Source organism: Ciona robusta, chromosome 2 (genome assembly GCF_009617815.1).
Source record: "Ciona robusta chromosome 2, ASM961781v2".
Taxonomy (NCBI): Eukaryota; Metazoa; Chordata; class Ascidiacea; order Phlebobranchia; family Cionidae; genus Ciona; species Ciona robusta.
The window spans coordinates 2,050,993-2,077,683 of record NC_143236.1 but is presented as its reverse complement, the minus strand read 5'-3'; the positions used below and the strand labels follow the sequence as shown (position 1 = coordinate 2,077,683).

The window sequence follows — 26,691 nt, the reverse complement described above, 5'->3', positions numbered from 1 at the left end:
CTCTATATATACCTCACATCTAACAACTTTTTATTATCTGTTAATAGTCGGTACTGAATTGCTTATTTTGCAATGGCTAACTGTTTCAGGATCTAAGTTTCAGACTCGACATTTATAAATATGTGTTGCATTGTTTATTTCACTTTAAACTATACTGTTACACTTCTATATACTCTTCAGATAGGTAGAATACACGTGGTCAAACGAAGTCATCTTTTTATCTGAACACGGCATGAAAACAACCACGTTTAACTCTTAATACGACGCAGAATGTACTGGCTCTTGCCTTGGAGACGAAAGAAGTAATTAGCGTGGGAGTAAATTGAGAGGTTAGAGGAGCAGCGCATACGGCTCTAGGTGTATAACGCGCCCATTGACGAAGACACTCCATCACTACCACCTTATACGAACTTTTACTAGCCTGTATTTACTGCTTCACAATCATTATAATAATCTCAAACATTACATTTTGATAAAACCGGAATCCTTGTAAGGAACGCATCCGGATTGGTTAACATTGGGCTCGCGCAGTTCATGCTTTATGTGACGTAACAGTGCCTAAAACTCATAGCACGCAGATTATGAAACGTCTTCTCTAAAGGCATATACCTAAATTATATAAACGAACAAATTTAATCGTAATTTTAATTCTACATTAAACTAAAATTGTGATGTTTCACGGTTGAAGGTATTTCCTCAATTCATCGCCGACGCTTGATAACTGAAAATGCAAAAAAAAACACTGAAATTTATTTGTCTTGTAGCAGAAACTAAAAATTAACGTCGGTCGGGTAGTGCAAACCTTTTTCTGAGATGGGCGTCAACCAATCTTTGAGGTCGTGACGTGGATTATTCACAACTTTCAAGTACGCAAGCACCAATGCCTTGATTGGTTCAATAAGTATGAAGCTGTTAAGGATGGCGATGGAAAGCGAAAACAACCTGGAGAATAAATGAAAACGTTATAAAACGATCAGTTGCTAGTTTATATAATAGGGATTAAAAGAACTCAAAACGCAACTGTGTAGTTCGCAACGGTAACCTACGTGAAAACAAACGTAATCGTAATCGAATACAAACGAAATGCATACACCCACTTAACTACAGTACTACTGGCAAAGAAACACAAGGAAAGTAACGTGGAAAATAGAACTAAAGCGAGAAATGTATAGGAATGTAGATTACCAGACGGCGCGCGCGGTTCATAATTAAAGGCGCCGGAATGCATTATACATTACAAGAGGCGGAATTCACTATACACGTTAAAAATGCAAATTTCTAACGAATGCATACGCTTAAAATAACTGTATATAAAGTGAAAGATAGATATGTGACCTTATATACAAACCATTCCAAAGTAATATCCAGACCGTACGTCATTCCATACATGACGCATACAACACTTGATACGACCACTGTTAATGAGATGATCAACCAAGGGAAGATTGTGAAGAAACGTGGTAAAGGTCGAAAATTTCCAGAGTAAGGATCAATATCAACTATTGGATGGCGAATATAATTGGATGGAGTCGTAGTTCCGCCAGCCATGTAGACGTATTGCCTGGAAAAGGTAAGTACTTATAGTAGGGTGGGGGAAGATGGGACACCTTTTACACACAATAACCAAATATCCGGATCGTGTTTTAAACAATTAACAACGATCTATGGGAGCCGTGAGGATAAAGTTTGATAAAAAATCGTTGAATGTTTGTTTACCACCAAATTGGAGGAGAAAATAGATTAAAAAGGTGTCCCATCTTCCCCCACACTACTATATATAGGTGGTATATTTGTTGATTCACGCTCTACTTTACCCAGCCGAGGGCTTGAGATGGGAGAATTCCTCTCTGTATCCATAAGACTGTGATTGTGAACTCGGTTTACGTGGTGTGGATTTTATAAGTTGCTTCTTGTTTTTCACTTTAACACTCTTCTCTCGCATAGATGGTTCTACGGATTCTATTACGATCTGGTCAAGCGGTTCATTGCCGGTATGTTTCGAGGTAGAAGGTATTTGATCCGACGATATTAACGTTCGGTGTTTTGTATTACTGCTATTGGTCATTCGTTTTTCCCTATGTCGCTTCCGTCTTTCTCGATCTCTTTTACGTTTCAATTTGTCAACACTGGTCTGTGAAGTGTGGGGTTTTAGATATCTCTTGGAAGGATGACGTGTACTTGAACGTTGATGTTTATTCCCAGAATGATGACGTTTTTCACGTTTACGATCGAGTGGGGAAAACTCTTCATCGTGTTTTAACTCTTTTAACATGAAACTTCTTGAAGAGTCGACTATGTCGTGACGAGATTCCTCCTTGTTTTGTTGGCACAAACGGAAGAATGAAGTTACCACAAGCGTCAATGGAAAGCAAAGTACACCTACTTCAAGACCTGTAAAATTTTGTATTATAGTTAAATTATTACAATCGAATTCAATTTAAAAGTTTCATAATTACCGATGGCAACTTGTGACCATTTTAATGTGTAAGAACCGATTACTAATTCGAAAGCATATTGCGACGCACTGCTTCCATAAAACATCAGTGTTGTCAGCAAGATAAGGAATATGAGTTGGTAGCATGATGACAGTCTTTCTACTCTTGATATTTCATCTCCTTGCCAAGGTCGCATCGTGAACATAGATGTCCAAAGGTGCCTTCGAACGAATACATATAGTAGGGTGGGGGAAGATGGGACACTTTTGCCTCTATTTTCTCGCCCCGTTTAGTAGTAAACAAAGAACATTCAAAAAATTAAAAACTATATGACCATGACTCCCATTGACCGTTAGTATTTGTTTAACACCTTCAGGATATTTAGATATTAAGTGCTAGAGGTGTCCCATCTTCCCCCACCCTACTATATAAACGTCAAAAGAAGCACTGAGGTAAAAACTTGACACAAGTAGGGCATCTTTAATATATTTACCTGTCTCGTATGTAGTTTTCGCTTTTAAATCGCAGCAACCTGTAAAACGTATGCAGCTCTCGGTAAGTGGCAACTTTAAAATACGTATGAGAATCGTTTGCAATCCCAGCATTGCAAAGAAAAAAGCAACACTCGTTGGTTTCTAAATCGCGAACGGCAATCCTTTGCAGATACCTGTTCAAACAAACTCTTAGAAAAAAAAGTTTGTTTCGTACATCAGTCCTAACCATCTTGTTTCGTTTCGTCTTTCAGTGCACCACACTCGAATTCCAATAACATTACCCAAACTTCTTGAAGTGGTAATCAAAAACGAATTGACACTTCCAGAGTTAAAAATTTCTTCATTCCAGTTCTGTTACCGTAGTTTCATTATATCATAGGTTGTTCTGTATTTTTTACCGTAGAATTCAAACGTATGGGTTGTCCAAATTATAAGCCATATAGCCATATATAACAAAAAATTAAACAAATTTAAAAAAAATTGGTAAATCGTAGGCTGGCATGAGGTGTATTAACACCCGTGTTATAACAACTGTCGTTTTCCGGCAACGCGAGGATAAAGTAAGTTACATTCATTCATTCATATTCAACGTACTTGGATAATATGGGCGTTCCCGTGTCCGTCAGTCCCAACCAACATAATAGCGACAGTACATTCGGTACCGGATGACAGACCAGTTCCAACATACATTGTGACGTAATAACAGTAGTTATCCGAAGGACAATTGTCGCGAACTTCCACGTATGAACATTTCTAAGACATTGCAAGACTATTATTATAATCTATGTTTAAAAGAAATATTAAATATTTTTATAATTACTTCCTTGTCGCTCCCCTTGTCTGCCTTTTCCGCCCAAAACCACAACCCAAGGTAAGAAGAGTACAGAAAAAATAGGATACAAAATATAACTGGATTTTTCAAGAACTCTTTCCATAAGTTCCACGACAACTAGAAAATAACAACATTGGTTTGCACTGAAATGACAGGGATGTATACTAAAATACCTTGTCGTAATCTATTTTATTTGGATAAACAATGAGCCTTGAAGCAAACAAAGTTGGAACATGGCTGGAATCAGCAGAACTCCTTCCCAGACTTGTAATTGGAAAATGGTCGCATTCACAAGTTACCACCGGGTGATCTGTGTTCGGCTAAAGTAAAAGTAAGTTTTTAAAGTAAAAGTAAGTTTTAACCCCTAACCCCTAACCCCTAACCCTAACTGAAAACGGGTGTATAATACACATGCTTACGTTACATCCAATGTTGTTCCAGTTGTTCATATCATCGTCCCAATACATACAGTTTATTAAGTATGTCAACACAGTGGCGTTAACTCTTCTTTCCCCTGTCCAACTTTTCAGTTGTGATAAAACTTTGATCTCAAATTCTTTAATACTTGAGGGAAGACTGCCGAACGGAATTTTCCAAACGTATTTGCGGTCTGATGTATGATAGTTGTTTATTAAAAGGTACAATTGGAGAAATTAAAAGGACTCAAACTTACCTTTTGAAGAAACTGCAGTATTGAAATCAGTGTTGTTACTTTTTGCAGATAGCTGCAGTTGTAAGTTCGCGATATTAGCACCCGTAATATTTACTTCGATAATTATAAAAGCACCATTCAAGTTTTCACTGGTAACAGGCTTTTCCAGAGTTGCCGTCGCTTGAAGACTGCACATTGTGAAATTACAAGACGGGGTTGGCTGCATACGAACACTAGACGACTGTGGCTTTGGAGAAACAGTGAATCTTGGTGGAAGGCGGTACAACTTTTCCAAGGGCACCGGGTGTTGGTCCAACCAACCCGTTGTCATGAATACAGAGGTGACATGATCGACTTTTTTATCTTCAGTGTCGAAATTGATTTGACTTGTTTTATACTGAGATACCTGGAAATGCATTGTTTATGGAAACTTATATTTTCATATATAGTAGGGTGGGGGAAGATGGGACATCTTTAGCAAATAATATCTAAATATTCTGATCGTGTTTTGAACAATTAACAACGGTCTAAGGGAGTTATGAAGGCATAGTTTTATATATTTTTTGAAGTGTCTTTGCTTACTACCAAATTGGACGGGAAAATAGAATGAACAGTTATCCAATCTTCCCCCACCCTACTATACATAACAATTAACACACGGCATACCTCAAGGTTAATAACATCGTCATAGCTCATTGGTGAAATAGTTTGCAAATAAAACTCTGAAGTATTATCCATTAATCCACCTGTTACGAGAACCCTGGTTTAGTAAAAGCAGTTTAAATATTATTACAAAGTAATTTCACCAATAGTATCACGGTCTGTTCTTAACAGTTTTGTTCTTGACGCTGCACTTTCATACGTCATAGGGGAATCCCCGGGCAATATGCCGTCCACCAATAGCTGACTAAATTCACTCATCCGTATCGTACCATCGCGCTAAATAATGTCGAATTAGTAGCAATGCTAAATACATGATTGCAAATCGAACCTTTGTATGCTGAGAGTGCCTCAATTTCATTAGATTCGCAACAGTTTTTAAACACGGTTCAATTGTTATCGTTGTGTTGACTTGATCCTCGTTTCCCGGTTCCTTTTCAAAGAATCTTTTTATTTCAGTTAGTTTTCCCCAAACTGTTTCCTGTATAAACCCATTATGTTTTAGTTATTGCATCTTCGTTTTGTTCACATTTGCATTTATACCTCATTTGTGTCAGAAATACCTTCCGGTTTGCTAGTCACGTGACTTAAAAGTTCACTCGCTTGTTCGTGAGATTCACTTGACACCAAATCAACTCCATTTAGACTTTGAATGACTTGGTTTTTCTAAAAATACCATACCTACCTAACTTTATATAGGAATATGGGGTAAGACAAGACACCTCTGGTACATAGTATTCAAATATCCTGATCGTGTTTTAAAAAGTTACCAACGGTCTATGGGAGGCGTGGGGATTGTTCTTTGTTAACTACTAAATGGTAAGAGAAAATGGGATAAAATGGTGTCCCATCTTTCCCCACCCTACTATATGTAATTAAGACAAAAATAAAAGCGATAAAAAAGAACAAAATAACCTGCAACTGAGAAAATGAATTTTCTGAAGAAACGGGAACAATCAGTTGAGTGATTCTTTGAAGGTTCCTCGCATTTAAAGCAAAGTTTATACTTTTACTGATGACTTCTGATATCTGGTGATCAGTTGTAACTCTTGCTTTTAATATTTGTTGACTACAAGTCCCTTCCTCGGAGCAAACATCGATTATTATGCGGACTGCATTTTTAGGTTCGTCGCCAGGTGGCAGAATGAAATCGTTCATTTGGTTCGTGTAGCCGTATTGACTTAAATATTTTCCAGTACCTAAACGCATATATTGTATTAATACAGCTTAGTAGAAAAAAATGATAATCATTAACCTTTTGTTAAAATAGAAAACTTGTACATGATTGAAGAATACTGGTTGCGAAAATTGTTGCAATGTATGGAAAACAGTGTTTTGTAAGCGGTTCCTGAGAAAGGCGAAATCCGACATGTAGTTCCGCTTGGTTTGGAAGAAATTTGAAAAGTGAAAACAACTGCGGTTGCATTTCCTTCCGTACTAAAACCTAAAACACATTAAACCCAAATTAGTTTTTAGAACTCTGAAACATGCTTTTCTAATTCACCTTTTACTAATAAAGAATGATTTCGATTTCCCTGTAACTGAAGCAGTTCGGATTGAACGACTTTGCACCTAGTTTTATTCTCACAACGTTCCAACACTGATCCGTTTAAAGACCATAATTGGGAGGCACAAGAAGTGCATTGTGATTGCAAAATAATGGGAAGATGAGGCGATTTAATCATCTGACAGTTTGCAATGCATCTGCATAGGAATGTATTCGTGATTACAAAGTGATTTGGTTTTTGTGTCGGTACAATTAGCACTTAGCAAACATACTTCACTGATAAGTTTGGTTTTGCCTCCGAGGAAAGAATTATATCTTGGTCAGCGTAGGAATCTGCGAAACCTTTTGCTGTTACGATGACACGTATGAAATATTGTTCATCGGATTCGAAGTTATTTATCGAAATGGATCTGTTTTCCCCAATTAAAAGAGGTTTCCACCCGAAACACGATCCTGAAATTTCAGAAATGATATCATTTCATATATGTTAGCAATTTATTGTCATTACAAAGTTGACCTTTTCGTTTCAGCCTTCCAAGTGCCGCATCTACTGGCAAATCCTCTTTACGTTTAGCACAAAACCAATTAAAAGTTGCGGTAAGGTTTTGTATCGAGATACTTGCGTTGAAGTGCACCACTGAAGAATTACCTATTACAAATTTGCACAGGAATTAAAGTATGTAAAGGACTGTTATAGTTAAATAGTTTAAACAACAGCAGCATACCGAATTCTCTGATACTCCCTCCAGCGATAACGACCTCCATTTTTCTCGTGGGAACTTCCATTCGAACGTAATCTTTTTCCTCGGCTGTTATCTGGTGATTTGTCCCTGTACTTGCGGTCGCCACAACCATAATAATGTATAAGCCAGGTGGAAAATCATTCCGTTTGATTTCAATTTCACTGCCTGTAGAACTTTTTAGAAAATCCACTTCGTTTTTAGACTTGGGCGTTTCAAAGTTCTCGTCTGTTGTAAAAGCAGACCATCGGAATTCTACACTAGAACTATCATAACAGTTAAAATCCACATCGACACTTAAAGTTAAACCGCGTTCAGGAACCGAAATAACGGTTTTGGAAAGAGTACGAATTCTTGCTTTGGAAAGACATGGTGGCTTTTGCAGGAGCAATAAATTATCGGTGAAGTTGTAACTTTCCTTTTCGTTGGACACCATGGCTAGAATTACATACATTCCGTATGTTTGGAATGTATGGTCAAATACAAATTTTGTATATTGACGAATGTTGATGGGAATGTCATCTGACAAAACAGCAACAATAGTTTTGTTCTGAATAACAAGCGGTGTGTTGATTTCTAACGTTCCATTAATAAACAATTTGAGATCATAGTTGCCCACGTCTCCTTTCACATAAATATGCAAAATAGAGCTCATTCCACTAAAAACTCTCCTTGAATCAAAATAAACATCATAAATTTTAGTCACTGATTCAATAACTTCAGATATTCCTTCAACAAAAGAAATCTCATTCTTTGCGATTGCAGCAACTCGAAACTGCTTTGTATAATGCGGTGGCTTCATACTGATTTGAATACGCTGACAAGATATAGTTGAAAGACATGATATTGTAACGTTTTCACTTGGAATCAATTTACCGTCTGTTATCTCACGGATACTGAGTGTTATATTGGCAGGGGCACCTTTGGTAAGAGTTATCTGAACAGGAAACAAATGCGGATACCTTCCAACATACCGACCATTAATCGATGTTACATTCAATGTGCCAAGTTTTTCGTTAATATATATTGGAAAAGTGTATGTAACGTAAGAAACGTTGTTTTGTAAGACTAGGTGAAAATCGTGCTGGCCTGGTCCAAGTGAGGTAACTTGTTGTGGTTGTAATTGAAACTTAATTTCTTCTCTTGATTGACTTGTGTATTTCGATAGGTCAAATGGTTTTGGAGTAAAAGATATTGTTACCGAGGAATCTCCAACACTTGCGTTGTATGAAATAGGATATAAATAGACGTGCGATATCGTTATGCCGTTTGGGTCAGCGTTACCATTCTTTGAACTTTTCGTTTGAATGTGTCGCAGCTGCAAGTTTTTGTGAAACAGTTTATTTTCCAAATTTAATTTATCTATTTTTTTAATTCTTAATCTCGGTAAGATCGATTCACATTCACCCGAGAATGGAGCTCTTCCAGGAATTTTGAAATCACATGACACTATTTCTGTAGTATTGGCAAGCTCGTGTCTTCTTCGATTACAGGTGAATGAACACAACAACTCAAGCTCATGCTTGGGAACATATGTAACGTCAACGAGAAAACTTATTTTCTTTCCAACAAAGTAATTAAAAGAGGGGGTTAATACCGTCACTGTAATACCTATATCAAATAAATATGCTGCACTGGTTATAAGGGTAAATAATAGTGCCCACAATTTAAAAATTAACGAATGTACTTACGTATGATCTTATAAATCAAATGAAACAAGTCAGAACAACGCGGTCTATATGATGTAAATGTAATTGTGATGGTTTCCGAGGCAAAAAAGGTTGAAGGTATTTGATCCTCACAGTAAGTCTCTCGTGAAACGCTGCCAACTACAAGAGTGGCCTCCTTACATCTATATAGTTCAATTATACGATATGGTTATTAGGTGCCGTCTTTTCCCACCCTATCTGTATAAATATTCACAAAAAAAGACATGTGTCATTTTACCTTAAATCAAACTGTATAATAAATATTTCAGCTTATTTCATTAAACTATACTATACATCGGTGATTCAAACTCGAAACTAGTAAATTTCACCGAGTTTTACGTAATATAACGTCCATTACACCTGTTGTGCGAATCGCTAACTAACTGATCGACTATTTTATTATTATTTTTTTAATTGTTGTCAATTAATAAAGAAATATGATAGTACTAATTCGTGGTATTACCTCAAAGTCGCCATTTTTTTGATTTTGGAAATATTTGGCAATACGTGCTAAGATGTTCCATCTTCCCCCACTATACTATATATTTATCCATTCGCACTCACCGTGTTATATTAAAGTTGGTAAAGTTAACAAACAAAACGGAGTCGGTTGAAAAACTGAATTTCCAAGACTTTGTATAAAAGCCTTCATTACATTCCGATGAAGAAGGAGAGGTAATTTCACCTTTTGCTTCTGTTATTTCAATAATGTTCGCGATTGCTGTGAAGTGCAAACTGAATGTAAGCATAGATACAAAAAGGAGGTGATATGTCCGACTATATGTGCTGCATAGTGTTGGTATTACTTGTAGTGAATCTGATTTTAGCATACAATAATGAGACAAACTTTAAAATGAATAATTTTAAAGAACAACTGAGGATAACAAAAATCGCAAGGAAGGTTACAAACATTAAAAATCTACGACAACAGCAAAGAAAGGATTGCTCGATTATTACCGCCAATGAATTGAAACAGCCAGAAGATAATGTAACAGGCTACAATCGACAAAAAAATACTATTAATTCTTTATTTCAAGGTATGTTATTTTCTAGTACTACGTACATCATGCAAACATTGTTTAAATACATTTTAAAGACAGCCTTAACACTTACAACTATTTTAGATTGCAACGAAATATATGATGCTGGTTATGTAAGAAGTGGTGTTCATGCAATTTGGATAAATCAATTGTACAAGTTTACCAAAGTATTTTGCGACATGGATGTTCAAGCATTAAGTAATAAAACGGGATGGATTACTATACAAAAGAGAGTAAATGGGGCTATTAATTTTGACAGAGGTTGGCAAAATTATGTTGACGGATTTGGAAATGTTCGTGAAGAATATTGGATTGGGTTGGAGCATATCCATGCTTTAAGCAACCAAAATACAACTATTGATTGGATTGGAAGTTATGTTACTCCACCACGTATGCGAATAGATTTTGTTGATCAGGACGGAGTTACTGCGTACGCTGAGTATGAGCTGTTTAAAGTAGCGGGGGCAAAAGATGAGTATCGCTTGATTGCTGCCTATCTTGATCAAGCAACAGCTATACCCCCCGGGGTTCCTACTCCGATTTCCAATCACTGGTTTAGCACATTCGACAATAATAATGCATTTCCAGGATGCCCGGAAACATTTCAGAGTGGCTGGTGGTTTCTAGCTTGCGGCGAATCTAATTTAAACGGTCCTTATCCTCAAATAGGAGATAAAAACTCCCCTTCCAATATTTACTGGTATGACTGGTACACGGTAAACGAAAATAATACAGCATTTAAGTCCGTCTCCATGAAATTTCAGTATTAAGTTAAGTATAAAACGGGAAATAGAACAAAAATTACCATTTACTGCCTGCTGTGGTATACACAACCAAATACGATGTTAATACTTTCAATCGCAATAGTTAGTATGGTGATAATAGACATGTTTAGTATTTTTAATGAAGTTTTTCTTAAGAATTTAAGCCAATATCGTACTTACCTTGGTTAACGACGTTAAAATTGTAATAAACTATTAACAGCGTATGAAAAATCCACTTCATTTCCAAAAGCAGACTTTACTTGCTAATTGCTTTTTGTTGTGATGTTGCTGGATAATGTTGTTCTTTAAGGAAAAACTTCTCCTGTAAATATAAAAGATATAAACAAAGAAAAGTTTGACATCACTATAATTGCAATTGTTTCAAGACAGTAAAAATAATTATATAACATCAGCAATTTGTTTGGAGTTTTATTTTTATAAAGCACTGGTACACAACTGAAGCTGGATTTCCACGGCGTACTTTACTGTGTGACTTCGTCCACGTGAAACAGAGTAACCAAATTTTCACACCCATAGCTAAAAATGTAATAATTTCTTTCATTTGCTGTTATCTTTGGTGTCTATTGAGATCGAAATCTAAACCTTTTCAAAGGCTTACAACTTCTTCTGCAGATAGCTTTCCTGGTTTTCACATTGTAACCGTCTTGACTCCACGTTTCAAAACTTTCCTTTTTTTAAGTTTACTTAATTAGAAATTTCGAATGCAATAACAGAGAACATTTAATTTTTCAAAAATAAAAGTAAGGTTCAGATTAATAAGGTATACATGTAACATTACTACTATGAAAAGAAGAATGTGTAAATAGTATTAATAAAATCACTATTAATAAATTTCGTTATACTGTAACGTTAATAAACTACATTGTAAAGTAAGAATTAGTCTAATATTTGCTTGCCCTGAAGCAGTAAGCCATTTACTAAAACAAAATATATTTGTATAAAAAATCTTCCTTAAAAGTTTTCGAAGTGGTGACTAAATGTTGGGCCTTCATATTTATTAAGTTTTGCACAAGCTTTTTCTACACCTTCTGTCATTGGTGGTGGACCACAACTAAAAACACCGAAAGTTTCAACCTGGAAAAAAATAATCTTTGTAATTTTTGTGCTTGGTGACAAAGATATCATATAAAATAAAAAAAAATTATGTTGTATACATTCAGCACATAGTGTAATGTGTGTATGTATGTATATAGTAGCCGGAACAATTTTTATAACTTGCAAATTAATATTGCTAAGGTAAATCTTACAGAATAAGATCTTATGGCAAGTCTTACAGAAGAAGAATACGTATTGTTATGTTTTTGTGTAAGATTTGTCATGTTTTCATTTCAATGTAATCTGATAACTCACCGAAGAGTGTTCTTCTCCCAGAGTGACAAAAAAATCAGGAAAGTCTGGTCTTCCAAAGTGAGTTATAGCACGTAATCCCGTGAAAAGTGATTTACCCGCAATTTTTTGGAAGTTCTCTTCACATATGTACTGTGAACATAACTTGAAAAAACATCTGGCAACAGCAGTCATACTTAAACGGCTGACTTGGTTCATACACCTTTCCTGCCAAGGCCTAGTCGTAAGCCCATAGCCAACTTATGAGTGAACGTGGACCTTTATAAGGCTTTTTTATTTATTTGATTTTTTTTCTTTTTTAAATTCTGACTAGTTGATAATTTGGTAATTGTTATTAGTGAGTAGTCACTAGTCAGCGTCTTCACCCAAGGACGCACACACACACATTTACCACAATGGTAGCAGCACCAAGTTTCGTATCTTATATTCTTGGTTAGGAATATTATGCGAACCACTTATCACTGAAAAACGGTAAGCACTGACACTATTAGAAATATAGACAGACCGGTGTTAAACAGGTTCATATATAGTACAGTGGGGTGAAATGAGACATGTTTTCGTTCCATTTTCTCATCACATTTGGTAATAACAAAGAAAATTTACAGAATTATACAACCACAGTCCCGAGATTCTAAAACCTTTTTTGTTAATTATCAAAACGCAATAAGTAAACATGAAGTTTGATGCTAACAGTATCCCATCTCACCCCTACATCACAATATCTTGTGAAGTATACATAGATTGACAATTTGCATAACTCACCAACATCTTGGTCCGTAAGTCAAACTTTTGTGGAAATTGTGTAATAAAGATATGTGTGTTTAGAATCTGTTTCTTATCCTTGCCTTCAACTTCTTGTATTATATCAGTCAACCATTCGTACTGGTTTTGGTCTCTTGTCACCCAAATGAAATAAACCTGTAACACACAAATGTACATTGGGGTATTAACATACAGATAGCACTGCATAGGAAGATGGTTTTTGGTAATTTTATCATTTGAAATGTGTCTGTTAATGTAATTAAATTGCGATTTATAAAGAGCATGGTAATTACGTAGATACACTGTTTTTCGTATATTGAAAAAAAAACATGAAAAATTAATGCCACAATGTGTTAATGCCACATTTCACACAAATGTTTAAACCCCTCGGTAATCATGAAACGCCAAAACCAAACTCTTATTTTAACAACAAACAAAAATCTTATCTAAAAATATTTTTTTAAATTTATTTATAAACTACATAATCTTACCGCTTTACACGTAATAGCTACACCAGATTGACTTCTGTTCACCAAATCCTTTAAAATTGAAGCAAATGGAGTTACACCAATACCACCACCCACAAGCACTGAAACTTCATATTTATACCAATCCTGGTGGCCCTCACCAAACGGACCATCCAAGAACAGCTAAAATAATATATCTTATATCAAAGGTCAAAATTACATTTCGATTTCACTATTTAATAGCTATGGACTATGAATAAATGGCACTTATTTTTGCTCACATGGCGGACAGCCGGGCACAGTTGTTATAACACAGTGTTTTACTTCATACACCCATCATGTCCGCTTATGTTTAGGTGATTAGTTTGTATATTGCTTCTATTTTTTGGTATGACTAGTAGACTGACAATTTGAGCAGCTTATCAGTAACCAACGGGTTGGACCTATGAATATAAATTGTCTTGCTTAAGGACACAAATGTTCATAATAGTAGAATTGAATACATGAAGCATCATATACAAAGAAGTGTCAAATACTTTTGGGTATGGAGAATCTCGTAAAACATTGGGGTCGTAAATATTCCTCAAATTCCTCGTCCAAGGTCCGACTGCTCGTATGTGGAGCTTGAGTGTGTCCTCATGAGGAGCGGAGGATAATGTGAAAGGATGATACTCGGATGAGGATTGTGCAAGGCAAGCGATGCGCACCTGAAGATGGTGGGTTTAAAATGGGTACTTGATGAATTACCACTTATTAGCTAATAGGCCAACTCTGGTCTAAATTACAGAACCCATGGCGTGTGCTTCACTGTAAAACCTCAGCAATGTAGAATATTATTACTTGAAAAACACTAGGACTAGATACTTAGATAGATGAATAGGAATTTTGTGTAAGGACAATTTTTTTCACATTATAAACATATTAATTTAAGCATAAAGGAAAGGAGTTTAGTATTATTACAGATAAAGAAACATTTAAACCTTCCTAATGCTTTCTTTGTAGTGATAAGTGTTATTTTTCAAACTACGTACCCACTGTCCAGCTTTGTAATCGAAATTTTTAGGTCGTTTGAACTCTAAATGTGTGACGTCAGATGGGAATAATTCAGCTCTCACAACTGAGATGTAAGCTTTCTTTCTGCTGTAGGTATACACCTTGTCTAATGTGAAGAGAATGCCAGGCACGAGGAAGTAGTAGTAAAATTGAGGTGACTGAAAGTAAAAAATGTATTTTAAAAAGCAGAATTATGGTGCCCATATACTATGGCAAACATGTTCTTAAAACGATTTTAGAAATATTTAGAAATTAACCAATAATTGGTATTATAAAGTTGAAAAAATATTTTGAATTAAATATTATTTTTTTAAGGTCTTGTGGCACAGTCATAAAACCGCTTGAGTCTAGACCACAGTTTATGGGTTCGAGGCTTCATTCTGCGAATATTGTGGCTGCATCTGTACTGGTATAATATACTTAACAGCAATTACTTCAACCAAATGTGCCTTAATAGGTTGTCCAAATTGTGGGCACTTCAAAAATATTAAAAAGTATAATGTGGTAACTTATTAGTAGGCAGGAAGTTTGGGAAATAAGACCTCCCTGCAAGAATAAACAAGTTACATTGATTCATATGGAAAAAAAAAACTCACAGAAATGAGCATTCCACTTCCATGGACAAAAGAGAAAAAGTATAACGAAAGATATCCGAGTTTGTGAGTCCATCGGAACCAATTAAAGATCATACGACGTGCATAGTTGCTTGCAAAGACATACCTAAGAAAAAGGTATGATATAACAAACAGTTCACTGCAAATTTTTATTTTTTAAAATATATTTAAAAAACTTTAACACCAAAATTTTTTACTTTTTCTTTGGCAAAGCACTAATACATACACCACTACATTTTATCTTTTATTATTATTATATACCAACAACTAAAAACTCAAAAATACCTACATGACAATAAGTGCGAGGGTTAGAATAACCCCTGTAATCCCTGTGATGGTTTGAAACAGCCAGAAGACAAACGTAGGTATATAGTCACTGGGATACCACATATCTCTGAACAAACAAGCCATATCATCAGGACTTTGTGTCACGATTGAATAAAAGTTGATTCCATGGGCCAAGATATGAAGAGCTGAATATGAAGCAGATTTAATGGATAAATTGTGTCAAATACAATGGACTTAAGTGAATTACTATGTGTTTTTTAAATATGTACATGACACTGACAAGCTTTAAAAAGTAGTTAACCTTGTTAAATTAATTGTGTTTTTGAGAATATGATAAAAAAACCTCCACAACAAAAAGTATGACCAAGAGTACAGTATGTGTATGTGTATAATCTGGTGAATTTTAAAAGTTCTTTTTATGCTTTCCATAAGGTTACTAAATACTATAAATTATACACAATCTTGAATGAAATTAGAAATTATCCAATTCAGTTTAATGTAAGCAAAATAACATCTTTCATTGTAACTGCATATTTGCAATTAACGTTTTATTTTCAATATGTTATGACACAGGCAACTACTTTGATTTAATACCAGTTCAATATGTTATGAAACAGGCAACTACTTTAATTTATTACCAGTAAAAGCGAGAGCCATCCAGGCAACTATCCGATGCATGGTAACGGCAGAATCAAATGGAATGAAACGATGCAGAAAAGTTTCTCGGAGGAAAGTGATGATGTTCCTGCACATAGTAAGGAGAAGAGTCGAGAAGTTGAACATCAGAGCAGCAGCCGATGCTCGAGCAAGAGCCATCAGTGGTCCTCCAATGCCATAAAGTCCGGTGGCGTTTTTAGAGTAGACTACAACTGAAAAATAAAACTGTTTGTGAAATGATGACCATTGCCCGCTAATCATTTAAACTGCTATATTGATGGTTTTTGATTCAACAATATTTCATAGGTTTTATACAAAAATTTTAGTGAAAAATCCTCTCTCGGTGGAATTTTTAGAGTAGAGTACAACTAAAAAATAAACTGTTTGTGAAATGATGACCATTGCCCGCTAATCGTTTAAACTGCTATATTGATTGTTTTTAATTCAACAAAATTTCATAGGATTTATACAGAAATTTTAGTGAAAAATCCTCGGGAACATTAAAGATTTGGGTGGGGCAAAGTGTAGTAGGTTGGTAGTTGGGGGTCAGGGGCTAGTGGGGTAGAAGTTAGTGGTTGGTTGTTACGTTTAGTGGTTGGTAGGATTCTTTACTAGCATTTAAATTTTGCTATAAAAGCAACAACTTTTAAAACAAGTTTAAATCAATGAAGCAACCATCATTAGAAACTTAAGAAAACACGCAGCATAATCCACGAAATCCATGAAGCAACAGTCAGCATGTACTTACAGAAAGCATTCAAGAAAACTCCAGCTGTTATTAAACTGTACAGAGATAGACAGAAGATGTGATTGGCATAATGTTCTGTCAGTTTCACCAATGCCACAAAAAATTTCTCATAAGACTTTGTTTTGTAATCCTCATGAACAGTTTTTACTTTTCTGGTCAAACGGCGTTGTGGTGTTTGCGGTCTGTGTGTGATATATAGTTTAGTAAACATAGATTTTGTACAATGTAGACGGACATACCCTTCTTTGAAACGCTTTGAATATCGATGATATTTGCTCTGTCGTTTTGCTTGATATGTTTTATGTCCATTACCTGGTGCATATCAATAATACTGTCAGAATAGGAAATGATATATAGAGAACTTTGTGAATAAACAGGACATTGCGTCAGTGGAATGTTTTTGTTGCATAAATAGATGTATAATAAAGTGCAATTATTCGTCATCACAATTTTTGGTTGGTATTTATCATTCTACACGCAGTAAAAAAACAAATGACTGTGGTATTCTACTACTGCCATAATTAAAACTCATCAACTTAATTGTTCAGCACAGAAATATTACCAGCCATAATTAAAAGGTTACGCGGGCAAGTATGACTTAAGTTATTGAAGCTATTACAGACACTGACTTGTTGACTGTTGGTTTGATATATCTGAATATTGCCCCAACAACATTAGGAAGTCATTCAGGTCAAGAGAATCTTTGGAACTGAATCCGTTAGCTCGCATCATATCATCTACAACGTTGTCAATATTATCTACATCTGCAGAAGAGTTTACCATCTCCATCATTGATCTGGAATAAAAAGACAGAAGTTCAGGCTAAAATAAAAATTAAAAGTAACACATAGCATCAACGTATGAATGAATGTAACTTGCTTTATCCTCACGTGGTTGGAAAACGGCAGTCTTTATAGCACGGCTGTTCTGTTTCATACACTTCGTAACAGCCTACGAGGAGCTATGTTTGTTACTTTGTGGGTAATTTTTTATGACCACTGGCTTAGAGCATTTGCCATTAAGTGTCTTGACAAAAGGCACATTCGCCCACAATGGTAGCGATCAGCCTTGAACCCATTACCTCTGGGTTAGAGGCAGGCGAACTTACCACTTTGCCACAGTGCCAGATAAACAAAAAAGCAAGCTTACTTTAACATAGTTGTGAATTCTTCTTTTGATAAACCTCCACTTTTATCCAGGTCATACATGTTGAACATTAGTTGGGCTTTTTCTTTCGGGGTGCCTGAAAATAAGTATTCGTTCATGCACACTTTTCTCCTTATTACATTTGTTAGAAAAATGACTTACTGTAATGCAGTAGGTTTATTGCATTGTTTAAATAGATTAGCAGCCACGTAATTTTGATAATACTTTTACTTTTGTTTTTATTCATATCGTGTTTTTGGTCGTAATTTTCTTGCTAATTCCCTATTCTTGCTGGTTTATTTAATTGATCTTCATTGTATTGTATATAAAACAAAAAAATTGCAATATGTTACAAATTGTAAAAATAATTAAATAGGAAAAATAATAACAAAAAGTTGAAGCACCTTTTGTAAAAAGAACTATAATGTCCAGAAATTCTCGGAAAGATATTGTTCCGTCTTCATCAGAGTCAGCCACCAGAAACATTTGCTCAACAAAAAGCGAATCTTCTTTTAGCTTGAGGTATTCGGCAAATTCTGACTTTGTGATGTTGACTTTCACAAGATCTTTAAGTGTTTTACGCTTGGGCCGATCCAAGTCTTCAGATTCAATATTCATAGCCTGCGTTGAAAACGAAACCAACTTGCCTTGTATTTTATTGTAGTAATAAAGTTATATATATTATATATTATATATATATATATATAGAGGTTTTTTGACTATTTGTATTTTAGCTTAGACACAGTGCTAAGAAGTGTTAAATGTATTCTGTAAGTACGAAATTAATGTACCACGACTTCTTAAGTGGTTTAAACTTTGCCATGAAAAGCCTTCTCGATATCACATACTATTCCGTATTAATACTATGGAAAAATGGTATAGGGAAGACATAGAAAATTAAAAATTGACTTAGAACCTGCGACAGTGCTGTACGGAAGAAGTTCTGTAGTTGTTTATCTCTCATCTCCTTTGTTCTCGCTTCTTCCATAATATGCTTCTCAGGAATCGCAAACGTGTTGCACTTCAAACCCAAAGGTTTGACAAAGTTATGCAATTCATTGAAAAATTCATCCAGTTCATAGCTATCGTTGAAGGACAGTACCTATTTTAAAGTGTAAGTTGGCTGTGTTGCAAAGGAATATTGAAAAAGTAATTACTGTTTAGAAATGTTAAGTTCCCGACAAAAATAAGAAAAAAACACGGATCCATTATAGTGTTCCACTGTCCAGTTCTAACATTTAAAGACTAGACTTGGACTCTTAGTTAGTTTGGTATACTGCAAGTCGAGCTCATAGAGTTAATAACGTGGTTATAAATTATGATGCCATCACGTGATAGGATACATAGATATCAAATACTTCGTGATACATGATAGCATGAACACTACATCCATACTCGAGGTAAACAGTTTTAACAAAAAATACTTTGGTTTAAAAACAAAGGTTTTGTAAGTGTAATATGTGTCAGTGTTCTAAAATGCAGCTTTTTGATTGTATTCAACTAAACTAACCAGGTCATAAGTGTCTTCTTGAAGTCGAACGATTAAAGTTCTTCTATCAGTACCATCACTGCAGTATATTTTGATATCTTGTTGTTGTATCAGTTCGATTTTTCTTAGGTTTTGGTTCCCAATTACAGCTTTTATCAAAATCAAATTTTCGGGTCTCAAAATTATCTGTTAAGAAATTAAGCTATATTAATCAAACACGTAAAAATTAATTTACTGTAAAAAAAAAAATAACTGGATTTATAACGTTAAACAAATTAAAGCCATGTTGCAAGTGAAGGAAATTGGTAGGAGTCCAAACTAAAAGAAGATGAATGCATTCAGGCCTAATTAAAATTCCATTGTAAATCAGGTCAAATCAAAAACTTGTTGAGTATTAAGTACTAAACTTTACTGTTTTTGGTAAGAATTTTAATTCTACCAACCTGAATTTGTCGCACATTTTCACCAAGAATTTCAGTACAAATTGTGACATTACCAGAAGCTATACTGGTCGTAATAGTGGCGCGCTTCTTAGTTGTGATATCCTTTTTAGTTTTCAAGGCAGATTTTATTCGCTGCCGACCAACCAGATACATCACCAATAACGTGACTGAAATAAATCATTTTTTTAAGAACTATATTGGTTCTAAGTTATAGTGGTCCGCATATATGATACTTATCAGCTTTGTAGCTGTGGTCTAGTTGCCACGTACATTATCTTAAATGATCCACGTATTTAAATAGTTCATCTTTAAATAGTTGATAACAGGTTGCAGAATAGAACATTCAAAAGACTTACTCAGCACAAAGACACTAAAGAAAGCAAATGATAATGGGAAGGAGACTTCACTAGATGTGAAGTAATCATAGTGTTGTAGTGGGGTGCATTCTTCCAGAACATTCTCTGTGAGTTGGTAAGGCTGTGGACAAAAGAGCTTTCTGTCCCCTGCAATTTAAGGTTTCAGTAATAATCAGAGTTGATCAAAAAGGTATAAAATATTGAGGTTTATTATCTGGGAATAGCATGTTAGTGAATGCTGAAGTTCTCAGAACAAGACAATGTACAGGACTTTGACATAAAAAGGACAAAAATTGGTGCTAGTAAAAAGTCCTGCCCCACCTTATTTGCTAACCACTAACCTATAACTACTAACCCCTATAACCACTAACCCCCTAACCATCAACCTAAAACACTTCCCACCAGACTATTCTGCTATGTACCGGAGGATTCTTCACTAGTGCTTGAAAATTATTCCGCAATGTAAATATCAAAGGTAAATATTATAGTACACGCACCTGTGGTCCACACGAACGGGTTGTCTTGAATATCAAAACTGCCATTTATTGTGGGATTAGTTCGAAGAATGACGTCGCGGAAGGTTGTGTTGAGAATCTCGTTTAGCTTGGTCGAGGAAAGCAAGCTTGAAAAATATCAATATCGTTACAAAAATGCCACAGGTAACAGAAATTGAACACAAAACCCTTAGCGCTTGATCGTTTAATTTCCAAGACGCTAAAATTGCTAACTGCTATGATCTAAATTGCATAGTGAAAAAACGTGCGTTTTATATGTTAAACAATTGGAAAATTCCCGCAGCAGCTAGGGTGCAAGGGGTAAAATTCTTTACTAGTACCGCAGCTAGATCTAGGTGGTCACAAACAAAACCAACATAAATTCATTTCCTACCTTGTTTTTACATTTTCGAACCAAAACCGATCGCCGTTTCGCAACCGAAGAAACTGATCCGCTATGACGTAACGAAACAGCTCGCCGGGACTTCCCCCTGTGGTCTCTAACAAACCACCTGTAAAAATATCCAGTTTTGATAGTTTCCCATCGTGTAAAGATGTAAGATCATCCAGCAGCTGAATACAAATACATAACGTTAGTTTCTTTGATTTATAAAGTAACACAATTCATAACATTTCGTGTTTTAGTTATATACAGTTTTGACCATATTTTGACACACAGGTTTGAAATTGGAGGTTATTTTTTTAATTTAGGTATAGCCAATTATGCCTCTGGAAATTACTCCAGTAGATCGGGGCTATAGTTTTAACCAGCCACGTATACAGATTAATTCGCTTTTAATGTTCTAATCACATTGACGAACTAATACGCATATTTTACAGAACCGAAACGAACGGGAAAACGCTATCACCGTTCCGTTTGATTGAAGATTGCTTTGAAACAGGTTCTGATTAATATCCATCATTGTAGCTTTCGTTTGCATTCCAAATTCTTCTCTCGCAACGTTGTAATCCGGTAAGCCATGATCTCTCCCTTTCTATCATTTATTTTAAAACAAAACAGTAACAGTGTACTATACACAGACAACTTAAAATACGGATATTGCGCAGGAAAAGATCTTTAATTTATATGATTATTGGATGCTGTTTATACAAGTGGGTAAAGATAGTTAACAAAAATACTTACTTCTAAGTTGTAGGACCAAAAAGCATTTAATATTTTGAACCAATGTTTAATATACTTGGTGTAAAATAATCCAACCTGTAGTATGGTTGCCATTAAATCCCTTCTTGAAAATCGTCGGCTGCCATAGTAGTTGTGTCGTAGACTGGGCGTAATAACGTTATCTTCCAATTCAGCGATCTGGCTTGCCATTCCCATTGTTATCTCATCAATGCTCGCGACTTTAAATGTTTCCTAGGTATAACAGTCTTAAATTCCTATATTTACACAACAAAAAATTTAACTTTTAGACACAAATTTTTACCGCTGGTTCCCAGTAAGAGTTACACAAACTCAATGCCGGTGACGTAGAAGAAGTGGTTCGAAATTCGCAGCTTCCAGAACTATAGTAACATTATTAGAAACTGATCAATCAGGGATATATATCGTAGGGTAGGTGGGGGTAGATAGGACATTTTTAGCACATAATATCCAAGTATCCCTAATCGTGTTTTAAACAATAAACAACAGTTTGTGGTAGTCGTGAGGATACGGTTTTATAATTCTTTGAATGTTCTTTGTTTACTGCAAAATGAGGCAAGAAAATCGAATGAAAAGGTGTCCCATCTTCCTCCTACCTATTATATAATACCTTTCATTAAATTTGCTTCGTACGAACACTCCTGGCGGGGTTATGGTGCTAAGGAAATGTCTTGCCGCTCCTTCAAAGATATCAGACACACTAGCAGACGTGCCGGAACTGTAAGCTGTCGTGTAATATATCTCACATTATAGTAGGCGACCAATTAATGACAAAGAAAAAAGTGAATTCTTGATATATAGTACCTGTGTATGGTGTTACGTTCAAACATTGACTTTGATTTAAAGACGAACATGTACCAAGAAGCTCCGGCAACCATTCGTACATCAGCACTTTCTTAAAATATGCGGGGTTTGAAAAGTAAAAATATACGGGGTTTTCCACCAACGCGGGTGTGCACTTATCAGCAAGACACAACGGCCATTGATTGCTTCAGCGGTTCAGCCAAAATAGCATAGTTACCGAAGAGTTACCCATTGTCGGACAAACAGAAAAAAGGAAAAGGACAAAAATGATGAAATAATCAACAAAGTTACATACGTGGTAACCGGTGCAGGCACGATGTATGAAATCGGTTATACTTATGTGTGGTAACGACTGTCGTTGGTGCGCTCGTCAAGGATAAATAAGTACCAGTCTGTGTCATTCGGATTCAAGTATATAAATTGTAATAACATTCATTATATCGATATATAAGTATAACTTATAGGCAACATGGAAAACACGGCAAGTAATTCGAACCTGATACATTGCGATATTCTGTATTCGAGCTTCGTTAAAAACGTCATCATCCGACCAATTCGGGTTCGAATCTCGGATATTTCGAGCAAGCCAATTGTGATGTCGAAACCACGTGATACCAATGGTTAGAACGAATGGGTTTTCGTTACCTCGCCTCGAACCGACTCCTTTTTATAATTTTAATTGGTTACAGCCCTGCTTAGGATTTTGCAAGAAAAAACAGTTACCCCCTCTCACCAAGCATTTCTATTTTTACTTTCTTGCAATTTTACGCTCGTGTGAACACACGGGCTTATATATTTCCGCACATACTATATATACATTAGAGTGGAGGAAGATGGGACACATTTTGTTCTATTTTCTGTGGAGGTAGATGGGACACATTTTGTTCTATTTTCTGTGGAGGTAGATGGGACACATTTTGTTCTATTTTCTGTGGAGGAAGATGGGGCACATTTCGTTCTATTTTCTCGTCCGATTTGTTAGTACACGAAGAAGGGTCAAGGAATTTTAAAACTTTGGACCATTGACTCCCATGGACCATTGTTAATAAAGATGTCCCGTCTTCCCCACCCGACGAATAACCGCATTTAAACGTCAGCATAGCGTTAACAACGCTCTACTGAAGCGCACGTTAATTATTCCAAAAATAAACTTTCAAGTTTGACTTACTGTAAAATCTTTTCGCTGATCGGATCACATGATCTTTTGTGGTCCACGAGTTATCCAACGGAAGACCAACATTGTTCAACGCTGGGAACTCTCCTTGGTCGTCCAGCGAAGCAAGCTCGCCCCTACAGTCGGTTGCTCTGCCCTTAAAGTTCAATGTTTTTTATAGTTATTAATAGGTTTAAAAACTCACCACAAGACAGAAATTAAAGTTTTTTAATAGTGTAAAAAACGACATCACCGAGCTAAATCCAACAAATACTATGATCTTTGTTCGAACCCGTGCCGTTTTCAAAATATTAAAACAGAAAATCAATGCTCTGCTATATTCTATTGTGTTGGATGGGTCCGCATTTAACCAAGAGGCACCATAAATGGATTAAATTATAAATGACGAAAAAATAAAAAAATAACATTGACATTATAGATTCGGTCCAATAACAATTACCTAGGGTGGGGGGAGATGGGACACCTTTTCTTTATGTTTTCTTGTCCCACTTGGTAAGAGAAACAAAAATTATTCAAATAATTATAAAACCGTATTCTTACGACTTTCATATGCCGTTGGTAATTGTTTAAATAACAATCAGGATATTTGGATATTATAGTAGGGTGGGGGAAGATGGGACACCTTTTTATTCTATTTTCTCGTCCTATATGGCAGTAAACGAAGAACAGTCAAAGAATAATAAAAACGTATCCGTTGTTACCGTTGTTAATTGTTTAAACTACGATCAGGATATTTGGATATTCAGTGCTAAAAGTGTCCCATCCCCCCCCACCCTACTATATATGCTAAAAGTGTCCCATCTTACCCCACTGTCCTATTATTTGGTATCACAGCACATTTCTATTTACCTGACTTGAAAATAAATTTGATGTGGAAGTTCTTCCATTACACGTCGACCGAAGTAAACGAAGGTTATTCGACCACGCTTTTGTATGTCCGTAGATCTGACTGCCATCCAAGTATGACGTCACAGCGTTGATTTGTTCGCGTGGGTGGTTAGGGGAATACCCGGTGTTAGACGCTTGGTAGCTAGACCTCTCGTAAGGCATCTCGGTCGTGCTGAAGTGCGAGTCACTAGCATTTAGCATGATGTTAAAATATTCGGGAGGGCATCCGGGCCTAGATGTGTCCAGAATATCCTGCATTACGTGTTCCCCTGTGTAAAATATAGGAACACGTATTAGGAAATTGGAAACCACCATGTTAAGGTATATCCTTTGTACTGTTGTTGTACAGGTGCGGCCAAGTCGGAAAAACTATTACGACTTCTCAAAACAATTTAAAGCTAGTATGTCGTTATCAGTATAGAATAACAATGTAAACATGACTTTCTAAGATGAGTAAAAAAACAATCACCCGAGTTTAACGATAATTCGCTTTAAAAGCCTTTATGATACAGTTTAAACTGTCTTGATCAAAATATTTCAAATAACCTACCAAAAAAGAGAAAGAGGGCCGTCTTGTTGTTTGTCGATGGAAGTCCTTGCGGGCCAGAAAAAATCAAGTTGCTAATTGAACGCACGTTTGGTCTTTCCCATCCGGATGGTTCGTAGACTCCATCTTTGTAGTGGGGTGGCAGACTCCGAGTAAGAGAAGAGTCTAAAAAACTTTATGTGTTAAATGCTGATTCACCAATACGTTTCCTATCGTTCGGGAAGTTTGCAACACGACCCAAAAGTGCTTTCCAGCTACAAAAATACGTGCGATATTACACCATGCTACCAACCGTGAAAATAAGTGCTTTGCATCAAATCAAAAAAGATTTTGTTAGGAAATAACGGGAACTATATTTAAGCGGCTATTTTGTCTAAGCAAACGTTTGAATCACAGTTGTTTGCGTTTGGTTATGGGTGACAAACTTTAGCGATAATTTTAGGCACAGGTATTTAGTTACACGTGTGACGTCGGCAATAGCACGTCTCAAACTAATACAAAAAATGCCGCCTTTTATTTTCGTCACAATGACAAGGCACCAACAAAGTTCGGTCGCGTTGGCAACGGCTCGAAAATCACGGTTGCTTGAAAATACTAAATTAGCTGCGGGTATGACAAGCATCTCGCCTGTGTCACGTCCACCGCCACCGGATGTATTTTGAATGGATGAATAAATGAATGAATGAATGAATGAATGAATGAATAAATGAATGAATGAATCTTACTTTATCCTCGCGTGGCCGGAAAACGACAGTCGTTATAACACCGGTGTTCATACACCTCGTGTCAGCTTACGAGTCACCAAGTGTTATTTTGTAGGTTATTATTTTGTTAGGATTTTTTCATTTTTTATGAGTGGCTGATAATTTGGACAACCCATTAGTGACCACTGGGTTGGAACAATTGCTGTTAAGTATCTTGCCCAACGACACATACGCCCACAATGGCAACAACGACATTGATTAAATTTCGCAATGTAAAGTTACTTAATAGGCTGTTTATAATTAGAAAGGTAATTTGTTACGCCTAATCACAAATACATTGTTTTTACTGCTGTTGAACCTTATATTTTAAATTCAAAAACTGCATAAACTTACCTGGAATACCAAGTGATGGATTACCTCTGTTGTTGTACCAACCATTAAATGGAGGAAACTCTTTACCTATCTCTTGTTGTCCTGCAAATATTACATTAGGTATATGACAAACATTATCGTCAACGTTTTAAATGCAGTACTTACCTTGAGTACACAGTCCCCAATTGATTACGATAACAAAAGAGATTAGGATTCGCAGCATTTCCTTTTACCACTATACCATTCGATATAAAGGAACAGTATTGACTTAAACAAAAACTAAAATAAAAAAATGAATACCAAAACAATAAACACCGCAACT

At 35.8% G+C, this 26,691-nt stretch overlaps 3 protein-coding genes across 5 annotated transcripts; 1 reads left to right on the top strand and 2 right to left on the bottom strand.

Annotated features, from left to right (window-relative positions):
* Window positions 1–631: 631 nt before the first annotated feature.
* LOC149739977 (polycystin family receptor for egg jelly-like) lies at window positions 632–11,439 on the bottom strand. Its single transcript, XM_089873332.1, has 26 exons — window positions 11,315–11,439; window positions 11,014–11,155; window positions 9,594–9,750; window positions 9,012–9,172; window positions 7,306–8,931; window positions 7,098–7,229; window positions 6,853–7,033; window positions 6,578–6,777; window positions 6,329–6,517; window positions 5,989–6,272; window positions 5,617–5,739; window positions 5,405–5,554; window positions 5,220–5,352; window positions 5,080–5,159; window positions 4,435–4,819; window positions 4,181–4,371; window positions 3,935–4,081; window positions 3,750–3,878; window positions 3,524–3,682; window positions 3,156–3,280; window positions 2,929–3,102; window positions 2,457–2,656; window positions 1,815–2,391; window positions 1,349–1,561; window positions 803–942; window positions 632–721 (listed from the first exon to the last, which is right to left on the bottom strand). Exons 2-26 carry the CDS (start codon window positions 11,072–11,074, stop codon window positions 702–704), a joined length of 5,937 nt encoding a protein of 1,978 aa, XP_089729458.1. The 5' UTR covers window positions 11,075–11,155; window positions 11,315–11,439; the 3' UTR covers window positions 632–701.
* Window positions 9,799–11,014, top strand: LOC149739978 (angiopoietin-1-like). Its single transcript, XM_089873333.1, has 2 exons — window positions 9,799–10,066; window positions 10,154–11,014. The coding sequence occupies exons 1-2, from the start codon at window positions 9,799–9,801 to the stop codon at window positions 10,837–10,839; spliced, it is 954 nt and encodes a 317-aa protein (XP_089729459.1). The 3' UTR covers window positions 10,840–11,014.
* Window positions 11,185–26,691, bottom strand: LOC149739976 (dual oxidase 1-like). Of its 3 annotated transcripts, XM_089873325.1 has the most exons (32): window positions 26,535–26,691; window positions 26,391–26,471; window positions 25,297–25,458; window positions 24,708–25,015; window positions 23,853–23,994; window positions 23,181–23,347; window positions 22,980–23,076; window positions 22,685–22,771; window positions 22,491–22,605; window positions 22,164–22,242; window positions 21,938–22,093; window positions 21,588–21,713; window positions 21,113–21,291; window positions 20,722–20,846; window positions 20,225–20,371; window positions 19,869–20,035; window positions 19,447–19,611; window positions 18,853–19,038; window positions 18,341–18,557; window positions 17,940–18,033; window positions 17,420–17,586; window positions 17,030–17,102; window positions 16,791–16,972; window positions 16,024–16,254; window positions 15,387–15,570; window positions 15,080–15,203; window positions 14,462–14,641; window positions 13,967–14,137; window positions 13,455–13,613; window positions 12,964–13,119; window positions 12,205–12,333; window positions 11,185–11,928 (listed from the first exon to the last, which is right to left on the bottom strand). In XM_089873325.1, exons 1-32 carry the CDS (start codon window positions 26,590–26,592, stop codon window positions 11,806–11,808), a joined length of 4,737 nt encoding a protein of 1,578 aa, XP_089729451.1. In that variant the 5' UTR covers window positions 26,593–26,691; the 3' UTR covers window positions 11,185–11,805. The 3 variants fall into 3 exon arrangements, with proteins under 3 accessions (XP_089729451.1, XP_089729452.1, XP_089729454.1); XM_089873326.1 differs by lacking the exon at window positions 22,980–23,076 and having other exon boundaries at window positions 22,685–22,775; XM_089873328.1 differs by lacking the exons at window positions 22,980–23,076; window positions 23,853–23,994; window positions 24,708–25,015; ... (1 more) ...; window positions 26,391–26,471; window positions 26,535–26,691 and having other exon boundaries at window positions 23,181–23,322.

Excerpts from the sequence above, each read along its gene's own strand:
- LOC149739977 (XM_089873332.1), bottom strand. The coding sequence starts at position 11,074 with ATGAAGTGGATTTTTCATACGCTGTTAATAGTTTATTACAATTTTAAC. Across the intron at positions 6,273-6,328 it reads GTTTTCTATTTTAACAAAAG|GTACTGGAAAATATTTAAGT; the intron begins GTTAATGATTAT and ends ATATGCGTTTAG. Across the intron at positions 3,879-3,934 it reads ATAAAATAGATTACGACAAG|TTGTCGTGGAACTTATGGAA; the intron begins GTATTTTAGTAT and ends GTTATTTTCTAG.
- LOC149739978 (XM_089873333.1), top strand. The coding sequence starts at position 9,799 with ATGTCCGACTATATGTGCTGCATAGTGTTGGTATTACTTGTAGTGAAT. Across the intron at positions 10,067-10,153 it reads TATTAATTCTTTATTTCAAG|ATTGCAACGAAATATATGAT; the intron begins GTATGTTATTTT and ends CAACTATTTTAG.
- LOC149739976 (XM_089873325.1), bottom strand. The coding sequence starts at position 26,592 with ATGCTGCGAATCCTAATCTCTTTTGTTATCGTAATCAATTGGGGACTG. Across the intron at positions 22,243-22,490 it reads CGAAGCAAATTTAATGAAAG|TTCTGGAAGCTGCGAATTTC; the intron begins GTATTATATAAT and ends ATGTTACTATAG. Across the intron at positions 17,587-17,939 it reads GAATTCACAACTATGTTAAA|ATCAATGATGGAGATGGTAA; the intron begins GTAAGCTTGCTT and ends TTTTTATTCCAG.